A 13,696-nucleotide genomic window follows, 5' to 3' on the forward strand; every position below is an offset into this window, starting at 1 on the left:
TTTGTGATTGACTGAAAACGCATTCTTGTACTGCTTGTGTTCACAGATAGAAGGAGTGAAGGAAGGAGACTACATTGTTTCAATCCAGGATACAGACTGCAAGTGGCTGGGGGTAAGCGAAGTCATGAAGATGTTAAAGAACGTTGGAGATGAAGGCGTGGATATTCAAGTCATCAGCCTCATGGAAAACACAGTCTCCTCTATGGTAAGAGAATAGAGAACTCCACTTAGCAAGGAATACATATTGTTTTTCAGAGATGTTTTTTAGGATACAAACCTGATATTTATTTTGGATTACCTGGCATATACTAACTCTTAAGTTGCTATAGGTATATATATATAAGAATAAAAGAAAGTAAATGGATAGACTGAACACAATTATGCCAGCGGTACTCAACAGAAAAGAATGAACTAATTAACTTCAATAAATATATAACATTTAAATAAATAAATAAATAAACAAACATAATTCATTCAAAAGTTGTACATGCTGATGTGCTGGGGAGGCCAAATCAAGACTGATCCTCAGAGCCAGCATTGCATGATAATATACGTTTATATAAAGTAATGTTAATTAGAATTAATACAGATTCAAAGATAGAAGTAAAAATGATGTCACAATATCTACAACCATTACATCATGTAAGAATAAATCATGGATTTGAATATAAACAACAAGTAGTAGTTGTCATGCTGTCAAAAACCTATAAATACGTCCAATGCTTTCATTCAAAACACAGGCTCCCTTGAGAAAGATATGTACTCTTTAAGCTAATATATATATATATATATATATATATATATATATATATATATATAGTTGGCAACTAGAACTTTACAGTGCTAATGAACCACAAAATTAAATTTGATCCACCGTACATGTTAAATAGATGGCACAGATGCTTATTAACATAAAGGGTGTTCTTTTCAATACGTGCCGATGCTTTATACTGTGAGTATGGGTGTTCCAATGCATATTTATTATTTTCATTTCAATGGCCAGCCCTGAAAACCGTCAGCCTAAAAAAGAAATGCAAATGAAAACATTGGAAATTAAAATTCAATGACAGTTTATATATATATATATATATATATATATATATATATATATGAATCGTGCACTATTTATGTAGGGTTCAACAGTTCTAAGTGTCTATGAAATAAGTGTGATTTTCCATATCTAATTTGTATTGGCATGGTCAGGTGGGAGTGATAAGGATGGAAGTTCCTGTTCCTTATCAGTTTAACCAAAACACCATTTGAAAAACAATCCCCTTTTGCTTGCTGAGCTATACCAGAGCTTGAGGATGGCATTTATAACATTTTGCAGCTGATAAGTAGAATGCACAGAAGGCAAAGTTATGGAGGAATGGAGGAAAGAGATAAAGGAATTAAACAGTTAAAATTGTACATGGTGGGACTGCAGTAAGGCTCCATTAAAAAAAAAAAATAAAGCAAAGTATCTTAACTTGAACAGCTTTCTACCGAAAACTTCATTTTTTTTTTAAAGAAACTCGTCTTTTGAACAGATACTTTACATACAGTACACTTTACTTCGCAAGTCTTGCTCTTCCTTAGTTTAAAAAATTGGAACACTATCTAGATATACAGTAGGAGGTGGCATGGGTGATGACATTAAAACAAAACTTTATTGGCTTAAACATTTAGATCCCTATTAAAATGAAGGCATTTATGTTTTAATCCTTGCAGACTCAATTTCCAATCGAATTTACATTCTCTCCCATCCTCTCTACATGCAGTAAAGCGTGTACATGTTTCAATTGTTTTGTTTACACAGCCTAACAAGAGCGCCACCTACTGTGGAGGACTACCAAAGACCTACTCCATGATCTGCCTCGCCATGGACGATGACAAGATTGGCAAAACGCGGAAAGTCACCAAGAAGCTGTCCTTCCTGAGCTGGGGCAACAAGAACAAGCAGAAGACCGCCAGCACTATCAGCCCGTCCTCAGCTGTCACGAGAACCTTGCCCTCCAAAAACAGACTGTCCACAGCCTTCAGCAACACGGACAGCTCTCTGTATTAGAGGCTTGCAGAATTTCAGAGACTGATTTGGGAGAATAACTGATGCTGCATTGTATTTGAACTATATTGAATAATATAATATTCCTTTTTTCATGTTAAGATTTTTTTAGTTTTGTTTTAAAAGTGCTGCTTGTTAGTTTATAATGAATCTTCTTGTATTACAAATGGTAAACTGGAAAAAGAAGGGCCGTGTTTAAATTGTGCAGTTTACTTCAGAATAAATCGTCCCTCTTTAGTTTAGAATAGAAGTGAATCAAAAATATAAGGGAATGTAAAAATAAGAAGTTTAACAAGTCTTGGTAAAAGACCCAACTACTCCTCCACACTTATCCTGCTGCTGATTTTGAAGGACTTGTGTGTATTGTGTAGCTTTGTATTTGCTTGTTAGACACAATTGAATTGTATTACATCTGTTGTTAGTCAATAGTAGCCTCAGTAACAATATCAGAGAAATGGTCAAACAGGTTTAGAATATGCACAGAATGGTAAAGGGTTAGGGGCCCAATTAACAATACTATTAACCCAGACTTTCTTTAAAAGTGCCAAATGTTAAAAAAAATAAATTTCACAAGCACATTTTCAGAGGAACAAAAGATTTTTCAATAATCAAAATAGTCTAACAGAACAATGGCTCCATCCTGTAATCAAATCGCTATTCACACGAACTAAATATTGTGAGACAAGCATGTGCTGAGAATATGATGCATTATTGTGGTTGTGAATAAGGCACAAGTTGTTTCCTGTGTTTTTAAACCGTTGTTTAATCTCTCTCTGAAAAGGCCACCATTTAGAGCTATTTTTGGTTGAACAACCAATACTGATTAGGAAAATTAGCAGTGCAATAGTACCTTCCAAAAATGCTATTATTCATAAACAGAGTTTTGTAATATGGCCCAAATTGCTTTAGATAATCAAATGCTCACTTTTTTTTTTTTTAACACTGCGCAATGTGTTAGAGTCTTATGCTGTCTACAGGGTAGATTCCAATTTACACTGTGTTTGATACTCAAATACATCAATACATATAAAATTGTACTAAAAAAAACAAAACAAAAAAAAGTATATATATATATAAATGTGTTAATAAAATGTCGCTGTATATTTGTAATATGTGGTTCTCTGTGGTATACGGTACATATGATGAATACATACCACTTTCTGTTCACTACAGTATTTAAGAAGGAAGTTCGAAGTGCATGTTCTAGAATTGGTTGCCATATTTTGAGTTCCTGCTCTAGAAGGATATTTTGTTTTAAAAGGTTGTCATGGTAACTGTTACCATTTTGTATTATTTTTATTTTTTTTGCTAATTAAGAGTCCTTGCTTCACAAAGCGCTTTAACTCTTGAATAATTTAAAGGATGGTTTTATTAAAGTAGTTTACATTTCATGAAACTTTTATACACTGTTGTATGCTTCTTGAACAACAATTTTATTCATGGTATAACTAGTGAGTTAAAGCTTTTCAAATAGGGACTTTTCTGTTGTGAGTTATGTATGGGTGTTTTGTAATTAGGACTAGTTTTAAAAGGACAATAGGAAGTAATGTTAAAGGAAGCATTTTATCAGGTCAAAAATGGTTTGACTTTTGGAGTAATAATAATCCTTTTGATGCCCTTTTTCTCGGCTAGCTAATGTGATTTGAAAACCAGAGCCAAACATATGAACACATGTCATAATAATGATGGGGTTAATTGATAGGAAAAAATCATATCAAAATGTACACAATATAGACATGTAGGAACACTGCACCTAGAATATTTGTGTTTGTTTATATACGTAGACTTGCCTCTTTGAAAAAGTGCCAACAGCTTACAAGGGATGGTTGTCATAATCTAATCTTCCCATATTTACTATAAAAAAAACGTATGTATTAATGGAAAATGCTGATATAGTATATAAAGGATATATACATTATAATGTGTATCTCTGCTATACAAAGACTCTACAGACTAATGCAAACGTTACATATCTATTTATATATTCTTCACCTGTGCCCTGGAGGATTTTGCTTGTTAATTAAACTGTGTTGATCCATGGGGGTCGCTTTTGCTGGTACCTGTATGATTTTCTGTATTAATGAAAAGAAATGTTACTTTTTTTCAGGTGTTAAATGCTTTTATGAAGATTTTCATTTATTAAAAAAATCTAAAATGTGACTGTACAACTTCATCTCTAAATAAGTCTGAAAACCTGTATGTCTTTGCGTTTCTTTTTGAGGTAATACAGAATCTTTCTTTAGTGCTTGTGGGGATGCAGTTGCCTAGCATTAACCATATGGCAGCATTATTAGTACATAAGATAACATTTGGGATACCACTGCACTGGTATTGTTGCTTGTTAAACTATTTTGAATGCAGGTTTAGGCAACGTACATTTTTGCAGATTACATATTTTATAATCTTAATGTTATTCATTATTTTTTGTTTCATGTTCGAATATTCCTTTAAAAATCTACGGTGAACATTTACCGCTTGAGACACATTCTTTTAACCTTGGACCATATCGCTTTCATCACTGCATGCATTAATTGTACCACATTAAGTTTCCTATATATGAAAAAGAGGGATTCACTCCTTCATGAACAGCCTTAGAACTGGATACAATTACAATAATGATAATAAAATTAAAATGCACTCAAGGCCAAAATTATTATGCCTTAAAATGAACAGCCATCCACTAGAAAATAAAGTTATTGATCATTTAAAGTTCGAAACCTTATATTACAAGAAGGCTGGGTTATAAAATGATAGGATGAGTCAAACATAACCACACTTGGCATGCAGTGCTTCTGCATATTTCAAGCCTTTTAGTTTGGTTCATATTGTTTCAGTAAGAACATAGCTTCACTGTATTCCACTATAATTAATCACTGGGCTTGTCAGAGACGCTTCTGGCAACATGCAAAAGCTTCTGTTTGAAATGACGTGGCAAGTAACTCCAAACTTAAATTTGTAATATTTCACATGGCAATTTATCCATAACTTTAAACTACTTGATTAAAAATCCTGCTCATAATGTCTAGTACACAAACCAGGGTAAAAAGCCAAGTAAACTCTGTTCTGAATACAACAGATCCAGTAACTCAGTAGAAGATCCCACTTGTGTTTATGTACTACAGTATTGTTAACCTTGCTGAGAGACACAGATAGTGTTTTCATTGTCGTGATTATCAAATCAACAGGTTTTTCCACATTCAGTCTTGCACATTCAGCTGTTAATTGCTCAGACACTGCAGAATTTTTAAATGCTGGTAAAACCAGGACTCACTTTTGACAGTTTGCAAATTACCATGTCAGGTTACAATCGGATACACTACAGTGGAAGGAGATGAATTTTACATGGAGAAACTCATAGCTGTTCTTTAACAAATGTTAATCAAGGTATGGATATTGCAGTTTGAGGAAATAATGCAGTATCTGTAAGTAGGCTAAACGCCAGAGGGCTAACTTGACATTTAGAACTTGTGTTATACTGGTATATAATTACTGTTTTAGAGTTCAATGTTAAAACTGTGTTTTAAAACTAGTAAAAAGTAAACCTGCATGTTAATGTAATGACTCAGAAGCATGCCAAAGTTGTTTGCTTCTAGCTGGGTAACAGTTACAGTTTGTGTTTGCAAAGAATTGCGTAAATCCCTTAAAGGAGTGCTAACCAAGTTTAAAATCCACTCTTACCTTATTAGCAGTAGCAGCATTGCCACGGACCACCCTTTTCATGCGATGAGGATCATTTGGTTCTATACTTTCTACTTTAAGTCTATACATCATTTCCAAGTACAACACTGTGGATTCAAAATATAACAATAATGCAATAAAACGGTTTCTTAGTGTGGAAGGTTAAAGTCCATTGGAGTGCAGTGTAGAAGCATCTTTAACTTCTATAGCACTGTCTTATTCCACATAATACAATATCCTCACAATGGAACCAGTGATTCTCATGCCGATAATAAACCTTGGTTAGTACTCTAATGAATCAAAATGCACCATTCATGGATCGAACATAAAAGGTGGACCAGCCTTAATTCAGTGTTTACGGTTTCCATTCTGAGATTTCTCTTGTGTTTTATTATTGAAGAAGGAATTAATGTGTCAATACGTGTCGTTTTATGTCACGTTTCATTAATGGGGCTGTAGATACATAAATGGCTCTCATGCACGCTTGGTCCCTGCTGTCTGGATAGTGTTATTATAGAAACAGGTACTACGTGTTTTTATTTAATATTTTATTTATACTTGACTGAATTTTTAGATACAACTTTTTTTTTTTTAAATCTTTACACACACACACACATACAGTCTTTGAAGCTGGTTCAAGCTAATATTTAAAAAGGATCTATGAAAGGCCCACACAATACTTTTAAACCAGTTCACCAAATACTACAACCAAATTCCTTTCAATGTCAGCAATAATCAAGCTTTCAGTATCAGTAGTAAGATAACAGGCTACTTCAATTTTGTGAGGGCAAGCTTAATTTTAATTAAAGACACAGCCAAAGCCACTTCTGATTTTATAGCTCTGTTTCTTTGTACAGTAGTATCATAAGTCAGTTCACCCCTCTTGCTATCAAAGGTTGCTGCATTATTAAAAAGGCCACTTGGTTTTCTTGTTACAAAAAAAAAGGAGACAACTTAAATTAAACACATTCTTTAAATGAGTAAATGAGCGGTGTAACATAAACAATGTATTTGTTATGCATATGACATGCACTTCATAATGGTTCCTGTTACAAGTCCATTATGATGGCCAACTCAGGCCATTCTGGATTTTGCTGTAGATTTCCACTCCGAAAGGAATTAAAGACGTCTAGTTGCCTTGGATACTCACTACCACATCGTATCAGTTCTACCATGACTGCCCATCCTATTCATAGTGGTAAAGCAGGTAGTTCCACTTTCTTCTCCAATCCCAGCATATGCCTCTGAATGAGTGAGAACTAAAAGCATCTGCAATAGCATTTAAAACACAAATAAACGTAGAGCTAAAATTTGCAAGTATCTTCTACAATGTCTGACCTGCTTGGTGTGGTGAAACTGTGCTGTGGGAAACGCAAATCTCATATTATTCTTGCAGGCTGGTTAAGTCTGTATGAAGAAAGTTCTAATTTGCTGTGCTATCGTCCGTCCCACGACAACCTCAAGTTCTTCAGTAGTGGCGTTGCTCAGCTGGTGAATGCTGGGAAACTGCTGTAGCAGGGCCAAAGCTTTTACTTTCCCAACCCCAGGGATCTGCTGAACCATGGCCAGGACAGCCGGCTCGGCCAAATTAGAGCGACTTTTCCGACGGAAGGGGTTGTGACCATGTTCTTTACTCTCTTCATGAACCTACAATGAAAACCATCCATTACAAACACCTTGTGTATTGTACTGCCTGTAGCAAGAATACCTTCATTGTCTTAAATATTAAATTTGCACCACGCAGTACCGTGTCGTACATAACTGTTTGTCAAGTCTATCGAGTTTCTTTCAACCTGTGCAATGCTGGTACTGTGGGATGCTTGCTTTGCAGCAAGGAGTGAAAGCAATCCTGGATTATGCCTCATTGAATTTTCAATGACTGGCACAGAGTGAATCGTTGACTGTCATGATAAAAACTACATACTATATGTATACAGTATTGCAATTTCAGGTGTAAAAATATTTTAAATGAATCCAAAAACACCAGGAGTATAAGTGCTTAAAAGTAGAAACAAAATTAAGTCATATCTGAGGATTATTAGCATTATTAATTTTATCCCCCAGACTTCCTTTCATTGTGACGCAAATCTTTTGGATATGCAAATCTTCCCCAAACAATACTATACATAGGTAAAACATGATTTCAAAGCCCAAGTTAGCATTCACTTTAACAGGGCATATGACTTACTAGCTGGATAAGAAGCTGAGAGGCTTCAGTCTGGCTGGCAACAGGGAGTAATGTCATTCCTAATTCCAACACCACAAATTTCTGGACAGACTGAAAATACTGTTCGCTGATCCTGGTCTTTTCCACAAGTACGATCCCACGAAGGCTGGTAGCCTTTTAAGCAAAAAAAACAAAAACAGTCTTAATAATGGTTAGCTCTCAAAAAAGAAAACTTAATGAGCAGACTCCAAAGAATGAGAAAAACAGCAACAAAAGCTTTGATTCCACATAGGTTGTATGTAACTTAGAATATAAAAACATGTTTTCGAAGACATACAAATCCAGAGTTATAATTATAGTTAGCAGGTAAAGAGAGCAATTATACTACAAAAAAATAAAGCAAATGACTAGTTCAATGAGCTAGTGAGCTACAGTAAATCCACCTTAAATTAGGTACAAATCTGCAGATGTCTCTGCACTGTATCGATAACAAAAGAAGCGGAAGGTATTTTAAGAAGGGTGTGGGTGAGTAGAACAAAACACATCTCCTGTTAAATGCCTAATGGTCCATTGACAGTGCTTAATTTGTAAAGAGAGAGGTGCTGGGGCGCAAGCAATGACAATAATACCGTCCTTAAGAACTGCACATTCAAAATCATAGCACGTTTATTTGAAAGAGTATTGTACGTACTAGTGTTAGATGTTTACATTCACGTATTCTACATTATATACAAAGTAGTAGTACATGCAGAAAAATTAAAGGCAACCGCAGGACAAATAAGAAATAAATAATTTTAAAAAAGCCTGTATACATGTTCTGTTATGGTTTTGCATTTAAATGGTTTAAAAAACAAAATTAAAAGGCATTCAGGATGCCAGAAGGACGACATTGATTAAAAAAATAATAATAATAAATACACACCACAACCCGAACATTGGTTTGACAGACTGTCTGCACTATTATCAGCGATGTGTGTGCAACAGAAGCTGCTGGTAGAGCACAAAAACGATTAATTAAACTTAGGCTAGGTAGTTGTTATCTTAGTATGTTTTTATTCTCTATTAATTAAATTATATTCATTGAAATGGCAAGAGAGAACCAGATTGTTGTTATGTTTTTATTTTAATATAATATAGCAGGCTAATGTTCCTATTGAAGTAGGCTACAATATTTCTCATTAAAAAAAGTTGTCATTCTTTGTTGAAATTAATGTTCAGATTTCATGTTTTGTTGTGTACTACTCATTTAATCAAATCAAGTAGTGTAAGAAGTTGCTTGTTTTGTTCATGACATTTTTCAAATCAAGTAAGCTTATTTGTGTATTAAAAATAGACAATAGAGTTGCAGCCAGTATCATCTTACTTAAGTGCCCTCAAGCTGAAATCGTAAAGTCATTTAAAAGTAGGCTACAAACGTGGCAGCAGACTGTATCTCTTTAGCACGCACGCAATAACTTGCAGACTTCATACAACTGTGTTGAGAATTTAAAAAAAGCTTTTTATGAGATTTTTTAACTAGAGGTACCGGGAATATGTCTTTGCACGCCCAGAGGTTCCGGGGCTGTGCCCTGGCACAAATTAAACACTGTCCTACCTGAATATTATCCTAACTAATGTAATGGTCTGACACACATCGTACCAAAACAGATATAATCTCGTCTCCAGCAAAAACATAACCAAGAGTGTTCTAGCTCTTGTGAAAGAAGTCTGAATGATAATCTGACTAAGAAAAATAGTTTAAATTCCATTCTGCAATACCCATCAAACTAGTATTTCTAAGTGAACTGAAGTCACTGCAAAAAAACATCAAGTTACAAAGACCATTGGTATTTGCCAACAGGGGTTGAAGTAAACATTATAAACACCAGCCAAAACACTGTCAACAGGGTGTTAGGCCCATCACTGTTGTAAAAGGATTGTAGCAAGGTACCCGCCCTTTTATTATTTATGCATTATTAAACTGCATTTGTGTGCGGATGGACGAAAGCTGTCCGACATTATTATTTGAGACCCGCGAAAAGCCATTCTCGTACAATGTGGTTTGCATGGATGGGGCTGAATCCCCCATCCCAAATAGCTTGTGGGAAAGTGGCTGGAACCTTAATGAGGTAATTATTTAAAGGGTAATTAGGCTCCAGCCACAGTATAAAAGACCTACTCTGAGCTCAGAGTGGAGGAGAGTTGTGAGGAGAGTTAACGAAAGTAAGAACAAGCGTTACCAGCCAGCGAACAGAGTACTCCTTTTTATAAAAGAATTATAGTTTTGTGTTTGTTTTACTTTCTTGTGAGTTTTTTAACACTGTTTATTTTTGTTATGTAATAAATATACTGCTGTGGCAGTTTCAGCCCTGTATCCTTTGTGTTTGTGCTGCTTCCTGAACCCGACGTCACCACCCACACGCACCACTCCAGCCATCCATGACAAGGATACATAACCATTTCCTTTATTACTGCCATTAAATTAGTCATTCTGAAGAAGCACTCGATAACCTAGATCTTACCATTAGTCTCAGATCTGCACCCTGTCATAACTTAAACTGTCTTGCAACAGCCAGTCATGTGAGGTGTAGCCCATTTACACAAAAGTGTGTGCTTCATGTAGCAGGAAATGTATTGTCACACAAAGGTGTCTTATTTATTTATTTTTTTAAACAAAAGTTTGGAGACTAACAAAATAGGGTTCCATTAGAATTATTAAATAAATAAGAAAAAAATAAACTGGATACACGTAATATCTCAGTACATTTGTTCTACAAATACAATAACATAACTTGTAATTTTTGTAATTTGTACTTACTTTTCGAAATCGAACAAGTTTCCTCTTGTAGCTGTTTCCAACCACCATGTCTGTTTCAGAAATATACAGCACACAGGTTTGATTAGATAAGTGGAAGTCCACCAATCCCAGCCCATCTTCAAATATCGGTTTGATCTTTCCTGAAATAAGGTGAATATTGGATTACTACATAAACGGCACTTGGATACCATCAAAGGCGCAGAGGCCAACAAAAAAAGATACCTGTATTTTCATCCAGGGATACAGCCTATTATTGTATTGGTAATCTTAAAGAACTATCTAAAAAACTATTTTATTTTGTTGAATTCAGGTAGTTCTTTTGTTAATAGATTAATATTACATCAAATTATTTAAAATGATCACATTCTACTCAAAGTTCCATAGTCTCTCCTGGCTAGTGGCTACCCTAAGGAATTGGAAATAGAAGCAACATTTAGTTTGCAACATTTTGGTGCCCTCTAATGGTGAGACGTACTAGAATATACAAATACAGTATTGTCAAGGCTGTTTCCTGTTTATTTCAAAAAACATTTCTCTAGAATGTCTTTTTTACAAAAAATAAAAAAACTGGGTTAAATATATATTATGAATTACCCAATTTCCAGGTTAAACACCAGGTGTTATATTGGGAAATGGATACAAAAAAAAGCAGCTCAATGCAAACTATCAGTGTAAAGCTTGTGAAGTTAAGCACCTGAATCGTTATTTGTTATGTTAAACAGACAAGTAAATTAAATTATTTGCATTGAACTTTGAATTTTTTTTTTAAAATCTGTATTTGCATGTGCTTGACTGGGCCAAAACAAACGACACTGTAGCTTTTGTAAAATCGGGGAATTATTCAGTAAAAAACGAAAATAAAAGGACCTTGTGTATTTTGAAGCGTTGTAGTTTATTTAGATGAATAGCTGTACCTCTTATTAGTAATATTATCACTACTAGTCCCACTTTTCTTCATCTTAAGAACCGTTTCTTCTTTGCAGCGATCTCTTACCCTGAAACCCCTGAGCTATTGCAGACCCCCTCCACTTCTCATTGACGAGCACTTGTCCATAAAGCGCTGCTGCTCCTGCTCTCACTGGGGTCCTAACGTCGTCCATCGGCACCACATCACTGAATCTGAAAATGAAACACACAAGATTAAGGCCATCGATCAACTATTGATATGTAGCTTTCGTATGCGTCTTGTACTGAAAAACAAATAAAAACAAACAGTATGTGTAGCCTCTTGTTAGCAGTGTTAGAGTCCCAAAATGTACTTCACAGGTGTCCCCGACTGTACTTATGCTCCTGTTGAAAATGTTAACTTTCTGTAGGCCAAACCAACACACCTTTTGTATCACAGCTTGTCAAATAACAAATATTTGACTCTGGGATTGACATTGGAAGCAAGCTTGTATCCCAGGTAGCTTCATCTACCTAGTGGTGGTGGCTGTTAGTATTATTTTTGTTGTTGTTATGGTTATTTTTTATTATTTAGCAAACCAAACTGATAACTTCACAGGTACACTGGATGATTGTAATCCTTCACTTTGATTCTTCATTGAAACTTTATTTCAGTAACTGTAACAAACTCAACTGAGCGGAAGTCGCCCAGTTTTCATTTCAGGGGGTTGGTCTCAGTATACTTTGCTGGCAATAACGCGTTGCAGAGTTTAAAGAAGTGCACTAAACACTATGATCCTATACTTTAATATAAGAGAAATATAAAGTAAAATAAACTCGATTTTTACACTCGTCGATGCAAACTTGCGCTTTCTGGAACAGTCTGATGAGAAGGTTAATCAATGCTGTAACTAACATAAACACAACCGGCTCTTCTGTTCTGATCACTTACCTGAATACCTTCAGTTCATGCTATGCCTATGCCTTGTGGGTTTCGTTTATTTTTTGTGCAGTCACGTTTATCAACGGAAGACGACTGACTCGCTTATATTACAAGTCTTTTGAATCGTATTATCCAATCAAATTAACTGAATTTTACAAGCGACGGCTGAAAAGCCAGGACGCTCAAGAGTATATTGCTGCAGAACGAAGGCTCCCACAGCGTCGCTCTCGCAGGGAGTGCGCATAAGGTAGTGCTGCGTGCGCAACTCGTAATTTACGTAATGCTTCATTCATGCAACACCCCTATCACGTGACCAAATACCCCAAGAACCTTAGGTTTAGGGTTAGGTTATTGTTGTGTGTATTTAAAGTTACGGCCAATACCCCACGAACCTTAGGTTTAGGGTTTAGGTTATTGTTGTGAAATAAACTTCGTTTTAATACCTAATTGTATCACCCTTATCATGTGATCGGGCTAAATCGTATAATGATGACGTCTATTACGAGTTACGCACGCAGCGCTACCATGCGTGAGCTACGCTATGGGAGCCTACGTTCTGCAGCAATACCCTCTCAGGAAGCGGCTTGGAATTTCTAAACGGACTGCGTTGCTAAGAGGATTAAAGCTAGACTGTGGTTGGACAGACACATTGTCCACATCCAATCGTATCGAGCGTTGCAGGAGTGTGGGTGTTTGGGAGAAAGCGTCCAGTTACCGGGTAGTTAAACGGAAGAGAAGTGTAATTGATGATTGATGCACGGAATTACCTTTCTGCATTTTCCACTAAACAGAGGAATCTAAAGACTTTTTTTGCGCTGTTGTTTTGAAGCTGAGCACACAATATGACATCATTTCCAAAGATGGCATTCAGCTTTAGAAGGAAAGATGCAGTGGCATTTGTAAGTAGTAACTTATCCAGGCTCATTTTTAATTATTTACTGAAGCTCATGGTAATTTCTAAACGTCTATTAAAGTTGATACTACCTAAATACTGTATTGAGTTTGACGAAATATGTATAAATTTTTAAATCTGTGTTATACCATTCTGTAGTGTCAAATTCATGCAAAAACAGAATCCTTTCATGTTGCCAAATGTCAACGTGATATACTCTTGAGAAAACACAATCAATGTAATTGTAAACGGCAAGATCACACCCCTCCCCCTATATATATATATATATA

General features: G+C 35.5%; 3 protein-coding genes across 7 annotated transcripts in view; 2 read left to right on the top strand and 1 right to left on the bottom strand.

Annotated features, from left to right (window-relative positions):
* rhpn2 (rhophilin, Rho GTPase binding protein 2) overlaps positions 1–4,204 on the top strand; it is a 29,373-nt gene extending 25,169 nt beyond the window's left edge. For both annotated transcript variants that reach the window (XM_034042998.3, XM_034042999.3), the window contains exons 14-15: positions 47–205; positions 1,799–4,204. In XM_034042998.3, coding sequence (XP_033898889.3) covers positions 47–205; positions 1,799–2,047 — 408 coding nt within the window. In that variant the 3' untranslated portion in view covers positions 2,048–4,204. The remainder of the gene's footprint in view (positions 1–46; positions 206–1,798) is intronic.
* A 2,295-nt stretch (positions 4,205–6,499) lies between these two features.
* On the bottom strand, positions 6,500–12,742 carry faap24 (FA core complex associated protein 24). 2 transcript variants are annotated; one of them, XM_034043000.2, is made up of 5 exons: positions 12,524–12,742; positions 11,681–11,805; positions 10,687–10,826; positions 7,911–8,063; positions 6,500–7,369 (listed from the first exon to the last, which is right to left on the bottom strand). In XM_034043000.2, exons 2-5 carry the CDS (start codon positions 11,784–11,786, stop codon positions 7,124–7,126), a joined length of 645 nt encoding a protein of 214 aa, XP_033898891.1. In that variant the 5' UTR covers positions 11,787–11,805; positions 12,524–12,742; the 3' UTR covers positions 6,500–7,123. The 2 variants fall into 2 exon arrangements, with proteins under 2 accessions (XP_033898891.1, XP_058849608.1); XM_058993625.1 differs by lacking the exon at positions 12,524–12,742 and having other exon boundaries at positions 11,601–11,715.
* Positions 12,743–13,035: 293 nt separating this feature from the next.
* Positions 13,036–13,696, top strand: part of LOC117425442 (centrosomal protein of 89 kDa) — a 104,150-nt gene continuing 103,489 nt past the window's right edge. The window contains exon 1 of one of the 3 annotated variants that reach the window (XM_034042390.3): positions 13,036–13,413. In XM_034042390.3, the coding sequence (XP_033898281.2) occupies positions 13,357–13,413 (57 nt within the window). In that variant the 5' untranslated portion in view covers positions 13,036–13,356. The remainder of the gene's footprint in view (positions 13,414–13,696) is intronic. The other 2 variants (XM_058993623.1, XM_058993624.1) reach the window with 2 other exon arrangements.

Source organism: Acipenser ruthenus, chromosome 20, assembly GCF_902713425.1.
Source record: "Acipenser ruthenus chromosome 20, fAciRut3.2 maternal haplotype, whole genome shotgun sequence".
NCBI lineage: Eukaryota > Metazoa > Chordata > Actinopteri > Acipenseriformes > Acipenseridae > Acipenser > Acipenser ruthenus.